Source organism: Zingiber officinale, chromosome 6B (assembly GCF_018446385.1).
Source record: "Zingiber officinale cultivar Zhangliang chromosome 6B, Zo_v1.1, whole genome shotgun sequence".
Taxonomy (NCBI): Eukaryota; Viridiplantae; Streptophyta; class Magnoliopsida; order Zingiberales; family Zingiberaceae; genus Zingiber; species Zingiber officinale.
Genome location: NC_055996.1, coordinates 30893548 through 30915540, shown reverse-complemented (window position 1 = coordinate 30915540; position 21993 = coordinate 30893548). Strand labels below are relative to the sequence as shown.

The 21993-nt window shown below is 38.6% G+C and overlaps 1 protein-coding gene and 1 non-coding gene across 2 annotated transcripts; one reads left to right on the top strand and one right to left on the bottom strand.

The window, feature by feature from the left end:
* Positions 1–665: 665 nt before the first annotated feature.
* On the bottom strand, positions 666–21042 carry LOC121992336 (probable arabinosyltransferase ARAD1). The gene is made up of 2 exons (XM_042546631.1): positions 19550–21042; positions 666–1436 (listed from the first exon to the last, which is right to left on the bottom strand). The coding sequence occupies exons 1-2, from the start codon at positions 20438–20440 to the stop codon at positions 858–860; spliced, it is 1470 nt and encodes a 489-aa protein (XP_042402565.1). The 5' UTR covers positions 20441–21042; the 3' UTR covers positions 666–857.
* A 280-nt stretch (positions 21043–21322) lies between these two features.
* Positions 21323–21394, top strand: TRNAM-CAU. The gene has a single exon. It is a non-coding gene; the product is annotated as a tRNA-Met (tRNA).
* The last annotated feature ends 599 nt before the right edge of the window (positions 21395–21993 follow it).

Here is a 21993-nt window from a genome sequence, read left to right as displayed (position 1 = left end):
AGGTTGAACCAAAAAAAATTATAACTTGAATCAAATACACCTTATATATTATCATGTCATTTTACTGTTACATTTTATCTCGCTATTTAATGGGATAACATGATATTTTGTAATACACCGATTTATATCATTAAAAAACAAACCCATTTAGTGTTCTAATCAATTTTATTGTGAGTTTATATTATTGGATGTTTACATGTATATAACCCGTTAATCCGTGCAGTTATTATTGACACCCGGATCTAAATTTCATGGCCACGCAGAGACAATAACAATTCCACTACAGGTCATTTTTATTTTGATCATCATCGTTTCAATTTTTTTTTTTTTTTTTTTTTTTTGCTGCCGCAATTTTCAATGTTACTAGATGCTGTACGTGTTCTTCGTTGAGTTCATGAGATTTTAAAACTCTGATTAAGAAAACAATCCATCACTCATAAGATGAACAAATCAACCATAGCCATGTTGATTGGAGTACTATAGCATCAAGTAGTAATCCATAATCGATGAACAAAGTAATATCTAATGAGGACTATAAATATCATCACACTCTTTTATAGAACTTATAAATTATTGACTAAATATTTTATAATGAATTAATTTATCATATTTTAAAATAAAAATACTTACCTGCAATTGGTAGTTTGTGCGGGCATTCCACTATCTGAGTTATCTGCTATGATTTGTCATTCAATGTGGCAATGCTTCCAATGTCACAATAGCACAGCAGTATCAGCAGTGTATTAAAACAAAACTTAATTCTCCCAAAATGTAGAATACACTATCTCCTCCTCACCTCGATACCACTTCGCAAAGAAAAGTAAACAAATAAGTTCCTCCAAAAATCATCACTAGGACTATTGATGTATTCGGTGACGACGGGCTCTAGATGACACTCTTTTAGAACTTCTTAAACTTCTAATCCGATCTTCTATTTTGAACCCAGCGAACCGCCTTGCTCTGTGGAGCTTGAGCCGAATTGCTGGCACTTTTCTGGCCACTGCTTGCCATATCATTTGAACCGCGTCATCTTTCTTTGATGGGTACTGGAACTCGAAGTAGCCTTGGACCTCCTTCAACCTTTGCCACATTTTGGTCCAGGCCTCTCGGCTTATACCTCTGATCAACTTGATCAGAAATCTTTTCTTGATAGCATCAGAAGTGCGCACAAATATGCAGAAACTGGAATAGTCGAGGACATCTTCATATGGAAGCTCAATCTCGTCACTGATGATAACAGGGATGCAGTGGCTAGCTATGGCATCAAAGAGTCTGTTGGAAGATGGAGTATCTCCGGCGATGTTCAGACAGAATTTTGATCCATGCATTCCTCGACTGGCTCCACTGATCCCGTTCTTACTTATGCTTCCAAATGAAAAATGCACATCTTTCTCATGTCTTAGAAGATAGAACAGCTCTTGTCGCACTGATCCACCCTAAAACCAATCCACAAAAAGAAATTATCAGCTACTTCATGAACTATCAAGTTGAATGTATTGCTTTACAATGACATGGTTCATTTGGTTCTATTTACCAACTCAAGTATATTTCATTCAGGAAAATATTGTGTTCAAAATGTAAAACAAAAAATGTAGAGAACAGTTTTATCCTAGTCTTCATCGAATGTAAGTATTTGTGTGGATTGAAGTGTTACCCGGCAAGGGTGTGGATGCAAGTGTTTGATGAGGCTAATTATAAATTTTTTTGCAAATGAAGCATGATCTTTAGACAAATCCATTGGTAAACAAGGTTCAGTTTACTTGATATACTCTTGGTAGAATACAAGTATCTTTCCGGTGCAGCACTTGGTAACCAAATCTGATTTCAACTGAGGTGATAACAGTTTCACAAGTCAAATGTAATGCAGGAAAACTTAAAGTACTTCAAAGAAAAACCTAACTGCAAGAAGTTGGGACATCAGGACTAAAGGAACTAACAGAAAAGAGAGTGAAACTTACAGCACATCCGAAGCCCTCCCTTGAACTATAATCCATATTATGTGCCATAACTATCTTTTATATTAACTTATGTTCCTATCACAAAGCTAAAATAAGTGAGGGAAGGCTGGTAGTTTAACTCACAAATACGATAATAGTTTCCATTAAAGCCAGAGATGCTTCTCTAGTCATAGTCATGTCTTTGTGCATCTACCAAAAACAAACAAAATAGTACTAGATGTCATTAAGCATATAGAACACACTTATAATGCCAATCTGCAAAAGAGAAGCAGCTAATGCTCTTTCACAAATAACTTCTGTGGTGTGCTTACTCAGTAGACGAATAGGACAGGAGAGGAAAGTAAAAAAGGAACAAAAACAAACACCTGAATGAAATGTTTTCATGTGTTTTCTATGTTTATTTCCTTCTCTGTCCCCTTCTCCTTTTCCCTTCTATCCATCAAGCCAAGTAAACAAGAAATAAGAGTTCTAATAGTCAGCCCACTCTCTATGGTATCCATCAAGACTAAACTATTATCCAACCACTATTGTACTAATTGTTCTGTTTGGAATTTAACTGTTTATTATTCATTCTCTTTAGAATTTCATCACTAACGTAACTCATGTTTTAATTCTCTATCGATTTTCAAGTATATAGACAAAGCTGTTCATAAATAGATTTGTTATTTCACTTGTCCCTAATGATTTTAGCTAAGGAAGGTCAAAACTTCCAGGGTTATGACAAGTTCAGCATCTCCCGACTCAAAGAACACACCATGGGTGCAAACAAATTGAATTGACTCGCGAGTTTTTCGAGCTGACTCAAAAATTATTTAATTCGTAATCAAAATTATTGAATTCAAGCCAAACTCGAACATGTTCGATAATTTTTCGTGACAAATTCAAATCTATAATATTTTATTCGACTTTTTGCGAGCTTTTATTTAATTTTATTATATATTTATTATTTTCTAATCCAATAAATATATTTTAAATATCACCGATTAACCCTATTAATGGGTTTCCACATTGGTGGAATTTGTTCGGTGTTATAACACTCAATTGGTGTTAAAACCAATATGAGTCGGTGTTATAACACCCACAAAACACCATCGCTGAACGCATTCAAAAAAAATTTTATAAAAAAAATCTCAATTTGGTGCGTGCATGCACGCGCTAGAGAGAGAAACTCATCGTGTGCTTTGCACGCTCGATGGGAGGGTGTGAGGGTGGGCATAGGGCTGGCCCACCCCACATGGGTTCAAAGCACGAGATGGAAAGGCCACATGGGTGCATTCCCATGTTTTTTTATTTAAAAAATTATAAATTATAAATTTTAAAATTAAAAATCAACCGAACAAAATTGAATTGATGGTTTTTTCTTATTTTACGTAATAAATATATTTTAAAATAATATTATTATTTATTTTAAATAATAATCATTTAAATTGTATAAATAAAATTAAAATTGTATTTATTTAATATAAAATAAGAATAAAGATGAATGAGTGGACAATGGGACCGCAAATAATAAGTGTTAATGTTAAAATGAATGTGAAAAAATGAAGTTGTTAATATACTATGTTGCGGACCCATACTTTTTGACGAGGTGGTGGGTGTTATAACACTCACCAATATGGATGCCCTAATAAGTTATATTTTAAGATATAATCCATTAATCCTTTTACTAACCCTAATCTTTTCACAAACCCTAACAGAGTGCTTCAGATGATGGCTGAAATCCTACCGAGGCCATCAACTGAGCAAAAGGAAGGTTGAAGGCAACAACAAAAAACTTAGGGTAGAGTCTCATCGGGATCATGCGATTGTGTTTCTGGTGGTCAAGATCTGGAGAGCTGGAGAGCGGAGACATGCAAGCTTCTGTCCGCCTCCACGTCCTTTTGCTTGGAAGCTTCTATTTCACATTGTGGTTTGACGTGTCACGGATGTCTCCTTTTGCTCCTTAATTCTTGTTTGTTGTTGAATTGGTTGATTATCAAAGGGAAAATCTAAGATTGACATATATAATTGTAAGTCTCTCCTTTCTCTCCTCAAGCTCTTTTTTTTTTTTTAAGTATAGAATTAATTCAACATCATTCTTAGTTTCTTTTTTTTTAGAAGAAATTATTTTCTTTTTTGCTTTAATATTTCTATTCATTTTATTTTTTTGAAGAAATAGAAGTTGTTGAATATTGATTTTGAGTGGAATGGTTGTTGAATTTGATAACTTTTGTGGAGTTTAGCAATAATAAAATAAGATAAAATTTATTTAAATATAAATAATGATACAATAGGGGATAAAGTCCAATGGCATAGAAGGATCTATATAGTCGACCCCACCTAGTGGGATAAAGTTTGATAGTGGTTGTTGTTGTGGAGTTTACAATTTTGCACATTTAAGTACAATAATGTTTCCATGAAATTTATTTGAGTGATTTATTCCTTGTTTTGTCCTTGAGGATATGTTGATTCCAAAGGATACCATGAAATATATTTAAATAATTTATTGTATTACTAATATTTTTTAGCTATAATTTCTCTTTCGATTTTCAAAGAATATGGTTGATTATGCTCCAATAGCAAATTTAGTTATTCAAGCTTCGTTAGATTCAAATGAGATCCCAAAACAAATAATAGATAAAGGGAATAGTATGAATAACAATTGGACGGGTGATGATAATTCATTTCATAAGTTAAAGAAACAAAAAGATCTCAAGTATGGTCAGAAATTGATGTTGACGATCTAAAAGGTGACAAGTATAAGTGCAAACATTATCATCCATTCCTCACAAAAAATGAAGTCAGGTGCTACAACACTTAAAACGATACTTGGATCATTGTACTAAACACTTGGAATCTAAAAAGAAACTTGAAGATAAACTCAAACGACAACAACATCAAGAGTGTTGATACAATTATATCACCTTTGTTACTTGTTGAAAAATTTTGTATGGAACACGTGAAAGAAGCAGTTGCCTCATGGATCTTAATGCATGAGCATTCATTTACATTATTAGAAGAAGCAGGTTTTAATATGATTGGTAAATGTGGAATGCCTGAGTCGACTCATATATCACGAACAACAATAAAAAAAGAGATATTTTGCAATATATGAAACTGAGCAGAAAAAATTACATGGTTTGCAAAAAAATATAACAAAGCTTAGCCTCACAACAAATTTATGAAAGTCAAAGAATCAAAAAATAGAGTACATGGTTATCACTGGTCACTGAAATGAGTCTTCTTGGAAATTGAATAAACATATTCTCAACATTTTTTCATATTCATCCTCCTCATGGTGGTCCTTAAATTTCATATACCCTTCTAAAGTGTGCAAGGGCATGGGAAATTGAAAATAAGGTGTATATTATTTACGTTGATAATGTGAGTACTAATGATGCTGCAATTAAATATATGAAGGAATATATCGTGAAAATAAATAAAAATCTAGTTTGTGGGGGAAAATAATTTCATGTTCAGTGTTGTGCACATATTTTAAATCTTATAGCTCAAGATGGTCTCAATGAAATTAAGAATAGTATTCATGTAATTCATGAGAGCGTGGATTTCATTAGAAGAACGTATGCTAGACTCATTCGATTTGCTGAAATTGTGAAGCAATTGAAGTTACAAGAAGATTGGTTGATGCTTATAAGACAAGATGGAATTCAACTTATGAGATGTTGAGAACAACAATTGCTTTCAAAGAAGTTTATCCAAGATTTAAAGACCGGGAACCTAACTACATTCATTGTCCAACAAAAGATGATTGGGAGAAATTGTATAAAGTATTTTTAGTCTTGAAAGTATTTTATAAAACAACCAAAATAAAATCTAAAAGTGAGTATTGTAGAGCCAACCTTTTTCCAAATGCAGTTTATCGAGTAAATCTAATCTTGGATGAGAAATCTTGTGATGAAGAAAGTTTGTTAGAAAAATGGTGCAAAAAATGAAGGGAAAGTTTGATAAATATTAGGGTGAGTGCAATTTATTAATGGTTGTTGGTTTAGTTTTGGATCCTTAATGCAAAATGCGTGTAATTGAATTCACTTTTCCTAAACTTTATAACTCATTTGAATCAGAGAGTAATATTAAAGAGGGCCAATAGCTTTTGTATGTAATTTATAAAGAATATTCAGATGCTGTTGAAAAGCTTCAAGGAACAAGAACCAACTCTGAAACTCAAGATAGCAACAACTCAACTTAAAGTAATAGAGAACATACTACCTTTTCTTTTGGATGGTCTGGATCTCTTCATATTTAAAAGAAATTGAAATGGTACAACTTGAAAAATCTAAGGTAGATGTGTATCTAGAGAAAGGGTGTCATATGCATATTCCAAATGATGCATTTGATGCTCTTGATTGGTGGAAGCTCAATGCATACAAATTTCTGATCTTGCCAACTATGGCTAGAGATATATTAGCAATACCCATTACCATAGTAGCTTCAGAGGCAACCGTTAGCGTTGGAAGTCGTGTTATTGACAAATATCATTTTTCTTTAGCTCCTACAACAGTAGAAATGTTGATGTGCGGTGGACATTGGTGGTGAAAATGGCATGGAGTGACTACAAAGACTAAGGTATGACGCTAAAGCGTTTTTCTTATGTTTTTTGCTTCCAATCAGAAAGTAGTATTTGAAAAATAAATGATACAATTTATCATTATTATTGTAGGTTGAAAACAACATTTGACAATTGATTTGCCTATAGATTAAATTGATCATTGGAAGTTGAAACTTGAAAATCAATTGTGCCATTGAGGTATAAATTTAATTTAATTTTTAGCATTTTATATTTGAATTCACTAACATGTGTAATCACTCATACATTTTGTAAAATACCGAAAAAAAATGACAAATAATGATAAGGGAATTTTTCGAAATTTTTAGAAATTTTTCGGGAATTTTTCAGAGCTCGTATGGACGAGTTTACGGGGATAAATATTGGACCCCAAGAGAGAGAGCCTGTTTGGGTCACCCTATTTTAATGAGGAAATGTTTGATTTTCTTTAAATATTTCTTTTTAATTTTATTTGCTTTTCTTCTTTTTCTTTTACTTCCTCCCCGTGCCCCAAATCTTCTTCTCCCCTCGCGCACAAACCGCCGGTCGAATTCCCATCTCCCTCGCGCGCACGCCCAGGCTTCTTCTTATCTCTTCCTCTCTTCTCCCGAGCGCCGACGACCGGCCATTTCCCTTTGCCCTAGCTTGCACTCGACTCTTCTCTTCGTCTTCTTCATCGGGTCGGCCACCACAACCGACGCCGCGGTGCCCTAGATCTGCAGCGCGCCGACCGCCGCCTTGTTCGTTGCTTGAGCAGCCAACTATCACCGGGGATTCTCCTCACTGTGCCCTAGTTCTTCCTCTGCGCGCCATTGCCGATCGCCTCCTCTTGGCCTTGACCACGCCAGCGCCGAGACTCTTCGTCATCGGCACAGCCACAGCAGGCTCCAACTTTCCGAGCCCTAGCACTGACCTTCACCACGACTTGATATTGACCCAGGGTGGCTGTGATTTTTGCTGGCAGCCAGATCAAGCATAGCCTAAAATCCTAATTCAGTGGGCTCGTCGATTTGCCGTGAGCCATCGCCGGAAAGGGTTAGGTATTGTTAGATCAGGTACAACTTTAAATTGATCGGAGTTCTGGGTGATTGATCTATACTTAGCTGGCTGTTAATTTTAGTTTGATTTGGAATATAGGAACTATATTTGGAGAATTTTAGTTGGATGACAGCAGCTCCATTTGGTTTCGGCTACCCTTTCCGACAGCAATTAATGAAGGGCTACGTGTAGAGATTGAGGTGAGTTTTATTCAGCTTTCGGGTTGATGTAGAGTGATGATATTCAGTAGTTAATTGTTCTGATTTGATTGAGGAGTTAGATGTTCCAAATTAAGATTTATAATTGGATTTGGATTTAGGTTAGCTTCTCGGAGATTGGATTTAGCTAATTAATTTATATGTAATTAGCTAAATCTGTATATGTGATACAGGACTTCGACGCGAGACGAGCATCTCGACATCGGATTGGACCGGATCGATCTCTTGGAGGCGGGTACCTCTTGACTTATCTTTTATGATATTGTCATTGGATATGCATAGTATTTTATAACTACAAGCAATGACCTATGTTTGCTTTGGTACGTCAACGTTTGATATCCATAGCATGTTAGATTTGTCGCCAAGTATCCGCATTTATATCTCGTGATTCTACTACGAGTATCTTGTGCCATGAGTACTTAATTACCATGAGTATCTTAGTTTCTAGAATAAGTGACATACCATGTTTTAACGAGGTTGTGACTAGGTTCGGACTTTGGTTTCACCATGTATCGAGACCGTCTGATACTTAGGTTTTATGCCACGATGGCTCACAGACTCTATTGTATATCATATATGATCGTGTACCTAGACCTCGATTCTTGATATGCATATTGTTGGTACATATGTTATGGAAGGAGATATGTTTAGGATCTAGGTCATATACCATGAGGACCCGTACGTCCTAGATCCGGATCGACTCACCGATATCGTGGTACTCATATTACGATATATGGATTTTTCTATACCGATCGGGATATTCCATACTTATTATGTTCGGACATAGGTTTTGATATTCTATCCGACCGTACTATAGATTTCGTATGTGACCATCGCTTTTACAAAGACCCATTTCAGATATATGGATATGGTTATGTTGATCGGTTTTGTTACGATAGTGACACGCATCACGATTGCAACGTCAGGCGATCGGCCTACTATGGTTGAGCCCATCGCCATTACATGTATTGCACACACCCCCACTCATGGTTTAGTGGTATATCGGGTGTGTGGCGATTCTGCTGTTGGCTGGTCATATGACTCCAGGTAGCCAAGACTCGCCCCTGTTTGGCTCACTGCATATAGTGTAGCAACAGAGTAGCGTGGCAGACGTGGACTCGCTTGGCTGGTCGTGTGACTCGGGTAGCAGAGATACCTCCCGTCATGCACGGAGTCGAGAGCATCGAGCCCCCATCTATGATTTGGGGTCACGGGATGAGTACTCCGACAAGATCCCGTCCACTGGTCACTCATCGTGAGCAGTGACAGAGTGCATTGTCACATTTCTACCCACTCTGACTCGCCATTCATGTGTGAGAGGATCGACCGCGCGGGGTGACCAGACGCATCATTAAAGATCATACGATCGATGCATTTATATTTTTACGATTGGTTTCACGATTCGTCACGATTTGGTTGACGATACTTTGACCGCATACGGGATTATTGACACTTTACCGACGCACCCTTTGTCTCGGATAGAGTTCCGGTGAGTACCTTCCCGCTACCTTCGCCAGATATTCCTATATATGATTAGGAAGCTGTATTCCATGTTTATTATTATTAGATATATCTTACTACTCACGTCCATTGGTATTCACCGAGTTGTTGAATTCACCCCGTTGACACTATCTTTTCGGTACCGTGTTATTTATGGTGTCGCTGAGCATCCTCGTCACGTCCCACGCCACATCGTAAGACTTATCGGTTTCACTTATCTTTTGTTGTTTGTGTATCAGTTTGGTTATCTCTATACTCTTGGTGTGTTGATGTGGTTATGTAGTATTTTGTATTGGTTGTTGGTTGTGTAAGCCAGCCAGCGCTTCGTGTTTGGCTCAGAATATGGTTTCGCTGCTTTCCGTGTGTTTTGATTTTGCACACCGAGTGGGCCGCTTTACTTATATCTGCGTGGTTGTGGTTATACTTGTCCACCAGTAGGTCGAGATTATTAACTACGTGGTTGTGTATATATTCCACCGCACATGTATATTACGCCAGAATGTTTCGATTGTCACACCAGATAGGAGGTGTCTTTAAATTTCTTCTGAGCAGACTCAAGCGATAATTTAGTGGTATTAGAGCAAATTTAACGATACTTGCTATGTGTTCGGATTTTCGATTTATCTGATATCAATTTATTTGGTATCAGAGATCGACTTACGTGTCTTATTTTTCCGGTGTTTCGGATTTTGTGTTTTGGTCTTCTCGATGTGACTTTTCGGATTTTGGGACCTGGCAGCAGCAGGACATCTCCAAGCTATAGGAGGTATGTTGGTATACTGTTATCCTACATTTTTTGTTAGTATATGTACGGTTGACTATTACAGTTTATGACATGTATTAACACTCTTTACTAGTACCTGTCTAGTTGATATATCATACATTTTATGTATTAGATAAACCACTGATCTTGATCGACCTTAATAGAGATTAAGGAATATAGTCTCTGCTGATTTTTCATATCATACCATTAGTAGTATTAGCTTCTGTTACTACTAATTGGTTAGGAGATGGAGGCACATACCAGCCTCTGTTATTATTAGTGTGTAGTAGATAGTACCTTCATATTTATGTTGACTAGTCAGTAGAATACCGATATACTTTAGTTAGTTTTCGTCGGTAGTTGTACTATGGTTAGATCGGTCAATAGAAAACTGATTTACACATATTGACTTGGGGTAGTCGTGGGATGATTTACCTTAGACGCTTGTAGAGGCGTTATTTGTTCTTGATTAGTTAGTTGATGACCGATTAGTTTTGTTGATCCGATCAGTAGGGGATTGTTATACTCTATTTTATAGAGATGCTGATTTTTGGGTTATTTGTGTTTAGTTTAATATCTTGAGCACATTTAGTACATGGCTGGTACTGACGTGGGGAAAGACTGAATTAGCCGTATACCATTGTCGGCTTGGACAGTCTATAGAGGATCGTTGTATCCTATTCCTTGGGGGGTACTTTAATTTTTGACTGTATGTACCTAGTTGGATAACTTAGAAGGTAAAATAAGGAATATCAGGTTGATTGGATTAAATATGCTGATTCTGCATATCTATGTAGTGTGTACATATGATTATTACGGGAGGTAGGAGCGTTTTGATGGACGGTCTAATTACATGTAGTGGGTGCATACTTTTCCAGTTATGATTGTTGTGGGTTTCTAGTAGCTTATACCCGAGTGGTCTGATTGGTTTATTGGAGGTATTTTGTCGATTAAATCTATGTTGTGAAATGCGCACAAGTGTTTGAGTGTTTTATTGGAGATATCTTATCGATTTAATCTGAGTTGTGATATGTACATATGTGTTTGGTATGGTATTTGAGGTATCTTGTTGATTATGTGTGATTTGTGAGTGCACCTGGGTTTTAGTATGTCTTATTGGAAGTATATATTGATTATACTCTTGGCATATGTGTGTATTTGTCATGTGAGTGTTGTTTGAGGGTATTGTTGATTTTACCTACGATGATATATGCACACGGGTTCGGTATACATTGTTGGAGGTATCATGGTGAATTATACCTATAATGTGAGTATTTTTGGTGTGTACTAATTGAAGGATTATGCCGATCATACGTATGTTGTGTGTGCACGTGTGTCAGATGTATTGTTGGTAGTATCATGATGATTCTACCTATGTTGAATGTAGAGTGTAAGTGTCTACATTATGATATTGGCTGTTTTACCCTGTCAACTAATTCTCCCATTAGTGGGTGACCGACCCACTAGGAGGATGATAGAGTTGACTATGGATTTGATTTGCTTACTGGGTGGTTATACCCTAGGCTACCCACAGTGATTTGTGGTAGAGAGATCTCGTGCAATCTCTAGCTAGATAGTTAGGTGCTTTGGTCACTTATGTATTGTTGTGGTAGAGCGTAGCTCCCACATGTTATGGATCGTTTGTGGTAGAGCGTAGCTCCCACATATTCTGGATTGTTGTGGTAGAGCGTAGCTCCCACATATTTAGGGATTGTTTTGTAGTGGAGCGTTGCTCCTACATATTGCGGATTGTTTGTAGCGGAGCATTGCTCCCATATTTATTGTAGATACTTGTTACGGATTATTTATAGTGGAGTGTTACTCCCACATATGTGGTATTTCTTGTGATGGAGTGTTGCTCTCACACTGGAGGATCTATTTTTGGTGATTTGTATGGTTGGTGATTATATTTCAGACTTATTGTCAGGGATCTTATGGTTAGGAATATCTGTGATACAGACATTATGTGTCTTGGTTTTACCATTAGGGTTTGCGGTGCCCTAGATGTTATCATGATGATTCTGGTATTTCGAGGATGTTTGGATCGGTTTCCATTGTCTTTGTTGACGATGTTGTGATCTATTTCGGATCCGCGGTGAGTCACGTACACCATCTTCGCATAGTCTAGAGATGTTTCGACGAGAACATCTATATGCGAAGATCAGTAACGCCTATTTTGGTTGTCTTCTGTGAGATGTTTGAGACACACGGTCACCAGTAGGAGTATACCGTGGTTACACAGGAGATAGAGATTGTTACCGTTGGTAGTAGACGGAGTCTATATAAGAGGATCACAACTTCCTTTGTTTGGCTCGATATTTCCGGAGATACGTTGAGGGTTTCTCTCGGATAGCTATGTCACTGACACGCCTGCCCTTGAAAGGCGTGAAGTTCCCTTGGACTGAGGATGACAAGACTAGCGTCTAGGAGCTGAAGCGGAGACTAGTGTCGGCTCCGATTTTGGTTTTACCTTTTGGAGAGGACGGATTTGTGCTCTATACCGTCGCATCTATTCAGGGTTGAGTGCTGTTCTGATGCAGCACGATATGGTAGTCTCCTATGCTTCTCGTTGGTTGAAGGAGCATGAGAAAAACTACCCTGTACATGATCTGGAGCGAGTCGCTATTATTTTTGCCATGAAGATTTGGCGATAATATTTATATGGCGTTACATTTGAGATTCTCACTGACCATAAGAGTCTCAAATATCTGTTTACTTAGAAGGAATTTAATCTCCGACAGAGGAGATAGATGGAGTTCCTGAAGGATTATGATATTACCATCAGCTATCACCCGGGGAGAGCTAATGTGGTTGCGGATGCGCTTAGCAGGAAGTCCGGAGGGACAGCTTGCCACCGAGTTGTGGTCACAGATTTGATTTAAGGTTTCTCCGAGTTGGGCCTTGAGGGGGTAAGGACAGACAGAGCAGGGTACTCTAGTTACCATGGTTGCTCAATCGTTGATCAGGACGAGGATACGAGAGCCCTAGGCTGCTGATCAGTATTTGCAGTTTATTTGCAGCCAGATAGCTTCCGGGTAGCAGACCGAGTTCACACGAGACGAGGAGGGTGTTATTCACTTCCGAGGCAGATTATGCGTACTTCAGTCTCATCCGGTCTTATAGGAGTTACTTCCGGAGGCTCATCGCTCATGATTTGCTGTCCACCCAGGCGGTACCCGTGTGTACCAAGATTTGAGGTGTGTTTATTGGTGGAACGACATGAAGGAAGACATCGCGGATTTTGTAGCTAGATGTTTTGTCGGTCAGCAAGTGAAGGCCGAGCATTAGAGATCTGCCGGTTTACTTCAGCAGATTTCCATTCCTGAGTGGAAATGAGAACACATTACTATAGACTTTGTGGTGGGTTTGCCGAGGACACGATGAGGTCATGACGCGATTTGGGTAATCGTTGATCGATTAACCAAATCTGCGCACTCATTAGCGATCCGGAAGACTGATTTCCTGGATCGATTGGTAGATCTGTTTTACCGAGAGATCATCAGATCACGTGATGTTCCATTGACTATTATTTCGGATAGAGGCCCCGGTTCACGTCTCGTTTGTGACATAGTCTGCAGCAGGCCTTGGGCACGCAGCTCTGTTTCAGTACAACTTTCCATCCGCAGATAGATGGACAGTTAGAGTGGACCATTCAGACTCTAGAGGACTTGCTGAGGTCTTGTGTATTGGATTTTGAAGGCAGTTGGGAGGACCATCTGACATTGATAGAGTTCGCCTATAATAACAGCTTTTATTCGGCTTTCCCGATGACACCGTTTGAAGTGTTATATGGTAGACCTTGTCGGACACCCACCCTCTGGGATGAGGTTAGGAAGGCCCAGCTGTTGGGACCTCATAGAGCTCAGTAGGAGGCAGAGTTGGTCCGTATTATCAGATGGAGGATGTCAGAGGCGTAGGACCGCCAGAAGAGTTATACTGATCGGAGACCCTAGAGTTCTCCATTGGCGGCCATGTATTTCTGCGAGTTTCACCCACGAAAGGGATGAAGAGATTTGACCTCAGAGGTAAGCCAGCTCCATGATACATTGGACCTTTCCAGATCTCGGAAAGGATTGGAGCAGTAATTTACTGGTTGGCACTATCGCCGTCTTTGGCAGGCGTTCACGATGTATTCCACGTATCTATGCTGAGAAGATACGTACCTGGTCCGACGCATGTGCTGACAGATATCCCAGTTCCCCTTCTGCCTGACATTTCTTATGAGGAGGTTCTGGTACGGATTTTAGACCGGAAAGAGCGTCAGTTGCAGAACAAGACTATCCGGCTAGTTAAAGTCGGATAACAGTATCATTTGGATGAGAAAGTTACTTGGGAGCTCGAGGATATTATCCGAGCTCGATATCCCCATCTTTTCACTTGAGGTATGTGATTCAGTTTACCGTTCAGCATTTATACTTCCTATTTATTATTGGTACTTGCTGATGGTAGAAACGAAATTTGGGGACCAAATTTTTATTAGTGGGGGAGAATGTAAAATACCGAAAAAAAATGACAAATAATGATAAGGGAATTTTTCGAAATTTTTAGAAATTTTTCGGGAATTTTTCAGAGCTCGTATGGACGAGTTTACGGGGATAAATATTGGACCCCAAGAGAGAGAGCCTGTTTGGGTTACCCTATTTTAATGAGGAAATGTTTGATTTTCTTTAAATATTTCTTTTTAATTTTATTTGCTTTTCTTCTTTTTCATTTACTTCCTCCCCGTGCCCCAAATCTTCTTCTCCCCTCGCGCACAAACCGCCGGTCGAATTCCCATCTCCCTCGCGCGCACGCCCAGGCTTCTTCTTATCTCTTCCTCTCTTCTCCCGAGCGCCGACGACCGGCCATTTCCCTCTGCCCTAGCTTGCACTCGACTCTTCTCTTCGTCTTCTTCATTGGGTCGACCACCACAACCGACGCCGCGGTGCCCTAGATCTGCAGCGCGCCGACCGCCGCCTTGTTCATTGCTTGAGCAGCCAACTATCACCGGGGATTCTCCTCACTGTGCCCTAGTTCTTCCTCTGCGCGCCATTGCCGATCGCCTCCTCTTGGCCTTGACCACGCCAGCGCCGAGACTCTTCATCATCGGCACAGCCACAGCAGGCTCCAGCTTTCCGAGCCCTAGCACTGACCTTCACCACGACTTGATATTGACCCAGGGTGGCTGTGATTTTTGCTGGCAGCCAGATCAAGCATAGCCTAAAATCATAATTTAGTGGGCTCGTCGATTTACCGTGAGCCATCGCCGGAAAGGGTTAGGTATTGTTAGATCAGGTACAACTTTAAATTGATCGGAGTTCTGGGTGATTGATCTATACTTAGCTGGCTGTTAATTTTAGTTTGATTTGGAATATAGGAACTATATTTGGAGAATTTTAGTTGGATGACAGCAGCTCCATTTGGTTTCGGCTACCCTTTCCGACAGCAATTAATGAAGGGCTACGTGTAGAGATTGAGGTGAGTTTTATTCAGCTTTCGGGTTGATGTAGAGTGATGATATTCAGTAGTTAATTATTCTGATTTGATTGAGGAGTTAGATGTTCCAAATTAAGATTTATAATTAGATTTGGATTTAGGTTAGCTTCTCGGAGATTGGATTTAACTAATTAATTTATATGTAATTAGCTAAATCGGTATACCATGTAATACAGGACTTTGACGCGAGACGAGCATCTTGACATCGGATTGGACCGGATACGATCCTCTTATCGGAGGCGGGTACCTCTTAACTTATCTTTTATGATATTATCATTGGATATGCATAGTATTTTATAACTACAAGCAATGACCATGTTTGCCTTTGGTATGTCACTGTTTGATATCCATAGCATGTTAGATTTGTCGCCTGTGAAGTATCCGTACTTATATCTCGTGATTTGTTACCATGAGTATCTTGTTGCCATGAGTACTTAATTACCATGAGTATCTTAGTTTCTAGAATAAGTGACATACCATGTTTTACTGAGGTTAGGACTAGGTTCTGGACTTTTGGTTTCAGTCATGTGTATCGAGACTGTCTGATACTTAGGTTTTATGCCATGACTGGCTTGTGTACCTCTATTTGTATATCATATATGATTCGTGTACCTAGACCTTGATTCTTGATATGTGCATATTGTTGGTACATATGTTATGGAAGGAGATATGTTTAGGATCTAGGTTGCTATACCATAGAGGACCTGTATGTCCTAGATCCGTGGATTGACCTGTGTACTATAGATTTTGCTATTTGATCGGGATATTCCATACTTATTATGTTCAGGACATAGATTTTTGATATTCTATCTGACCTGTGTACTATAGATTTTGGTATGTGACCATCGCTTTTACAGTACCCATTTTGTATATATGGATATGGTTATGTTGATCAGTTTTTGTTATGCATAGTGACATGCATCATGATTGCATGCTGTGCGATTGTCGGCTCCACTATGGTTGAGCCCCATCGCCAGTTACATGTACTGCACACACCCCCACTCATGGTTTAGTGGTATATCAGGCAGGTGTGTGGCGGTTCTGCTGTTTAGCTCCGTTGGTCATATGACCCAGCGTGGTAGCCGTGATCGATTCCTTCTGTTTAGCTCACCGGCGTATAGTGTAGCAACGTAGTAGCCGCAGACGGTGGACTCTGTTTAGCTCCGTTGGTCGGTGGTGGCCGGCAGAGATACCTCCCGTCATCGTGTCTGGGAGTTGAGAGCATTGAGCTCCCCATCATGATTTGGGGTCACGGGGAGTACTCCGGCAAGATCCGTCCACTCGGTCACTCATCGGGAGCGGTGGACAGAGTGCACGGTTGTCACCTACCCACTCGGACTCGCCGTTTGTGTGTGAGAGGATGGCGTCGGGGTGACGGGGACGCATCATTAGCATCATATGCATTGATGCATTTATATTCTTACGATTATGTTTCTTTGCGTTTGGTTCTGCATTTTGGTTGGATGTACTTTTGACTGCATACGGGATTATTGACACTTTCGGTTGTGACCCTTTTTATCGGATAGGAGTTCCTGGTGAGTCTGACTTCCTCGTTACCTTTCGGTTTCGTATTCCCTATATATGATTAGGAAGCTGTATTCCATGTTTATTGCTGTTAGATATATCTTACTACTCATGTCCATTGGTATTCGCTGAGTTGTTGAACTCACCCCCGTTGACACTATCTTTTCAGGTACCAGGTTATTTATGGTGTCGCTTGGAGCATCCTGTCTGCTGGTCCCCACGTCACATCAGAAGACTTATCGGTTTCACTTATCTTTTGTTGTTTGTGTATCAGTTTGGTTATCTCTGTACTCCGGTTTTATTTTTGGTGTGTTGATGTGGTTATGTAGTATTTTGTATTGGTTGTTGGTTGTGTAAGCCTAGCCGGCTAGCAGTTTCGTGTTTGGTTTGTATATGGTTTCTGTCGTTTTCCGTTGTGTTTTGATTTTGGTACAGCCGAGTGGGCTGCTTTACTTATATCTGCGTGGTTGTGGTTATACTTGTCCAGCCGTGTAGGCTGAGATTATTAACTACGTGGTTGTGTATATATTCCAGCCGCATGTGGCTGATGTATATTATGCCTGTAGAAATGTTTCAGATTGTCACCCGTACAGGGGAGGTGCTGTCGAAATTTCTTCGGACAGAGACTCCTCTGGGGCGTGACACATTTTATCTTTTGATTTTCACACAGATTGATGAGGTGGAAGTATAGAACTTTTTTTATTTTCTGGAATTCAATGGCAGCTATAATTGGGATGTAGCAAGAGATAAAGCTTCTAGCAATTAGTTTTTGCCCATCAATCTCATTTTAGTTCAATTTTGTACGAGTTGCATATTTCACAAACCAGTAAACTTTTAGTTTGTCTACTTTGATTTATTTTGGTATCACTCTGTTATAACCAGTAAACTTCTTATAACTTTTACTTTGTCTACTTTTAGTCTGTCTAGGTTTTATTTTGTCTCCAAATTATTATGAAATTTTTATTCAGTTTTCAAATTATTAGTGAATTTTTTATTCTACTTTGATGATGTTTCGGATCATTGTTTATTTTTATTTTGTTGTACACAATTTTAATGTGAATGTATTCAAATTAAGGTTCAAATAATTCAAATCCAGCTTGAATTTGAGTCATTTCGAAGCAAAATTCGATTGTGCTTGAATCAAAGTTCGAACAATTCGAATTGAATTTGAGCTCGAATTTCATTTCGAATCGAGCTTGAGCCAAAATTATCTGTATCATCGAACTTCAAATCAAATTCGAATACCATATATATTTTTCATGCTCGAATTTGAATATCAATATTTTCATACTATTTGGTTTGATTTGGTTCATTTGCACCCCTAGAACACATGCACACACATGTACGAATTTGCAGTTTATATTGGTTTTGACCACAAACATAATGAATATTGAATAATATTTCAGTAGTAAATGTATTTCTCTTATAACTTGAGAAGAACTCAACCTTCCCAACGCAATGTAAAAGAAGTACCTATTCACATCTTTCTAGATTAAAATATTTCATAATGGGTAACTAAAGAAGAGCCACTAAAGTGTCATGAACTAATATTGCTTATGATCCTCCTTTCATATATCAAGACATGCATGCACAAAATGAATGAGTAAAAATGTCATAGAACACAATGAATGACACCCTCAAGTATAGTAATTAAGTCAAACTTAAGTAGGGAAAAAGACTATTGATCAAGGAATGCTTCTATAAGTAGCATTTCAGAAATCAATCATTTTGGGGGAAAAAATGAATTGATGTTAGTAAGAATGTCTTTCACTCATAATTCCTTACATATAATTAATCCCAGATGGGGTGAAGATTGACAGAGTTGACCACTATCACATCAATATGATGTTTGATCTACTAAGGAACAAGATGACCTTCACTTAAAATGTTCAAGAAAAACATCAAGATAATGTCAAAATTTCAACACATGAAGGTCAATGTTCAATCGTGAGCTGAAAAGCAGCTGAATTTTCCAGTTATCTAGAGTTGGAAAATTTGCACATAAGAATTTCATGATATTAAGAAGTCAGTAAGTCACTGCTTAGTGTAATCATTCTTTTTGTCTGACTTCCTGATTTATAAATGTGGTAGTTGCAAATTGTGCATATGTGAACCAATAAGAACATAAAGAATTTATACATCTCTCAAAAAGCATCCTAAAGTCAATATGAGCTAAATTTAAGGGAAAGTTGAATTGACTTTGATGTGGTTTGTGATGAAGTTTTCCCAATTATTTAACAGAGCTATCTGCCTACCTAGACTAAATTGCAAACACTTCTCTGACTTTCAAACTAAAATGGTTTAGTACATGCATTTAACCACTTTCACGTTGATTCATTAAGAAAATAAAGTGTCAAGAAGATGCTTGCAATTGGTTAACCAATTGATGTATCAAAAATATGTTACTAAGTGATGAATGAACATATATAAAAGGAAACTTAATAGAGGTTCAAGGAATATGTATGATATGCTATAAAACAAATGACAATCATCAAGTAGCATCAATACAAATAATAATAGTAAAACTTACATCTTTCCTGTAGATAGCTCCTTGAAAGTACAACAAAGTAGGACGATCATCGAAACCAGATGAGTCATTGACGAATGTCCTGATCATATGCTTGTAGGGAGCAATTATGTCTTTCTCCACATTAGCAACATGGGGAACATATCGTCCAAAATCTGCAAGAATGAATGTGCAACGCCACAACTTCGTTCTAGCACCTAGCATGCTATTGGGATGGTGTGCCATTACAATGTGATCAAGCCCCCCTGACCTTTTCCACTCCTGTTGAGCTGTTAAATACTCCACCAATTTCTTCTGCAGTGCTTTGTTTCTACTAATTTTTTCTGGTGGTTTAACATTAGAATGGCGGTTGTAGCTCAAAGAAGAAAAGAAAGGCACAAACACAACATCAGCTTCACGAGAATCATCAACCCTTACAGCTGTGCAAGGGCCACTCCGGTCAGAGAATCTTGAGGATAGAAGATCCAATGTCAGCCAGTACTCAATGCTGTGTTGAAGATTCAAGCCACCAGGATGATCTGGAATTTCGGTCTGGATATCCGGCCACACACTCTTTCCATCTCCTTTCCAATCTAAAAGACCAAAGTGAAACTCAGGAGGCATATCATACATGAAAACCTTCAACATTGCCTTGCTCAGATCACACTGCTTGAGATCTTCATCTGCCGGTCCACTTTGAACGCGGAAAGTCGATTCCATAGACAACGAGGGCTCTTCTTCATGGTCTTTCAAAGGGAGTCTTCGGTTCTCAATCATGGAAAAGAACTTCTCTTTTGGATCATTGTAATCCAAGAAAAACAGATAGGGGAGAGCCAGGACTATTGCAAAACCAAGACAGAACAATAAAGGAAGCCGGCATCCAGGCCAACATGGCTGTGTATTCTTGTTAGCCATACTACACCAATGCTTCAATAAACGTCAATGGAAATTGCCTAATTTTGCAACAAACTTTATCATCCTAAGAACAAAGTGCAGGGGTCATAGCTAAGAACCAGGTAGCCCGAGATGAAGAATTCGTTTGACAAACAAGAACTACCACAGCATAATCCCCAAGTGTCGACACTTCCAATCCATACACATCAAAGAGAAAGCGGCCAATAGAAAGGGGGAAAAATTGCCGGAACCAATCACATGCCAAACCAAACGCCATCACCGTAACTTTCGAACCAAAACCAACACCCTCTCAGCCAAAAGGCGCCATTTTGGTGTTCCAACCGAAACAAAAGAAACCTAGAAAGAGCGAAACAACTCCCGATCTAAAAAAAAAAAACTTTCGCACCAACCATGAAATGGGCGACTGGAGAAGACGGAGGAAGGGACAAGATGAAGATTTGAAGCTTGCGTCGCAGGTGAGGGTGAGGAAGTCGAATTGCTCGCGCTTTGTCGCTGGATTCGCGGGAGTGTCGGAGGGTTCTCTCTGTGGAGTGGAGCTGAGTCTTCGGGCTTCCACTCACTTCTCAATGACCATGAGATTTGAATGGAATGGAAGAGAAAAGAGCATCATTAGACTTCTTAAACATTATTGTTCCTTTATGGAGTAATTTTGAAGGATTTTTTTTAAATAATAATAATAATTTATCATGTATTTATTTTTAAAAATACTCCATCACTTTAATGCAATTTATTATAGTCTAATAATTTTGGTTAGTACCAAAAAAATTGAAATGTAAATAAAAAATTATAAGTAAATTATTATTATTTTAATATTAATTAAGTTAATATTTTATTATTAATATCTACTCAACAAATCCTATTGTATTTAATATTTTAATATCAATCAGAGTGGCGCAGCGGAAGCGTGGTGGGCCCATAACCCACAGGTCCCAAGATCGAAACTTGGCTCTGATAATTTTATTTAAAAAATAATTTAAACTTTTTTAAAATTAAAATAGTAGATAATTTGAACTTTTCCCCCCTTCTTCTCTGCACTAATTTCTTCTCCTCCTCGATGTCTGAGCAGTTGCATTGAAGCTACTTCTTCCCCTTCCTCCTCTCCTGCTTCAATGGACCCCATCACTGAAATAGATGGGGTCCATCATTGTCCATCAATCATAAGTAGTGGACCATCCTCTGGTTCGTAAATTGTGGACCAGAGGATCCCGCCTGCTTCTCCCCCTTCCCCTTCTTCCTCCTCCCAACCAAAGCTGCTCCCCATTGAAGCTGCTTAGAGCCCTTCCTTTCCTCTTCCCTACCGAAGCTTCCTCCTCCCAACTGAAGCTGCTGCCAGCGAAAGAATTGTAATATGCAATTAAATATTTTATCCAAATGGTTTTTTTTTTAAATTATGATTTTTCCTAAGTGAATGACTTCTGATTTTGAAATTGTATTTAATTTGTCATCGGTTGTCATGTGATGTAGATAAACATGACACGACCGCGATTTAACCAAGGAAGACATTGATTAGTGTGTACTTTGTGTAATATGTATGGAATACTCATGATTTATTT

What these genes read in the sequence shown, in the direction of transcription:
- LOC121992336 (XM_042546631.1), bottom strand. Translation starts at nt 20,440, where the DNA reads ATGGCTAACAAGAATACACAGCCATGTTGGCCTGGATGCCGGCTTCCT. An exon ending in GAGCTATCTACAGGAAAGAT is followed by an intron (nt 1,437 to 19,549) that starts GTAAGTTTTACT and finishes GATTGGTTTTAG; the next exon opens with GGTGGATCAGTGCGACAAGA.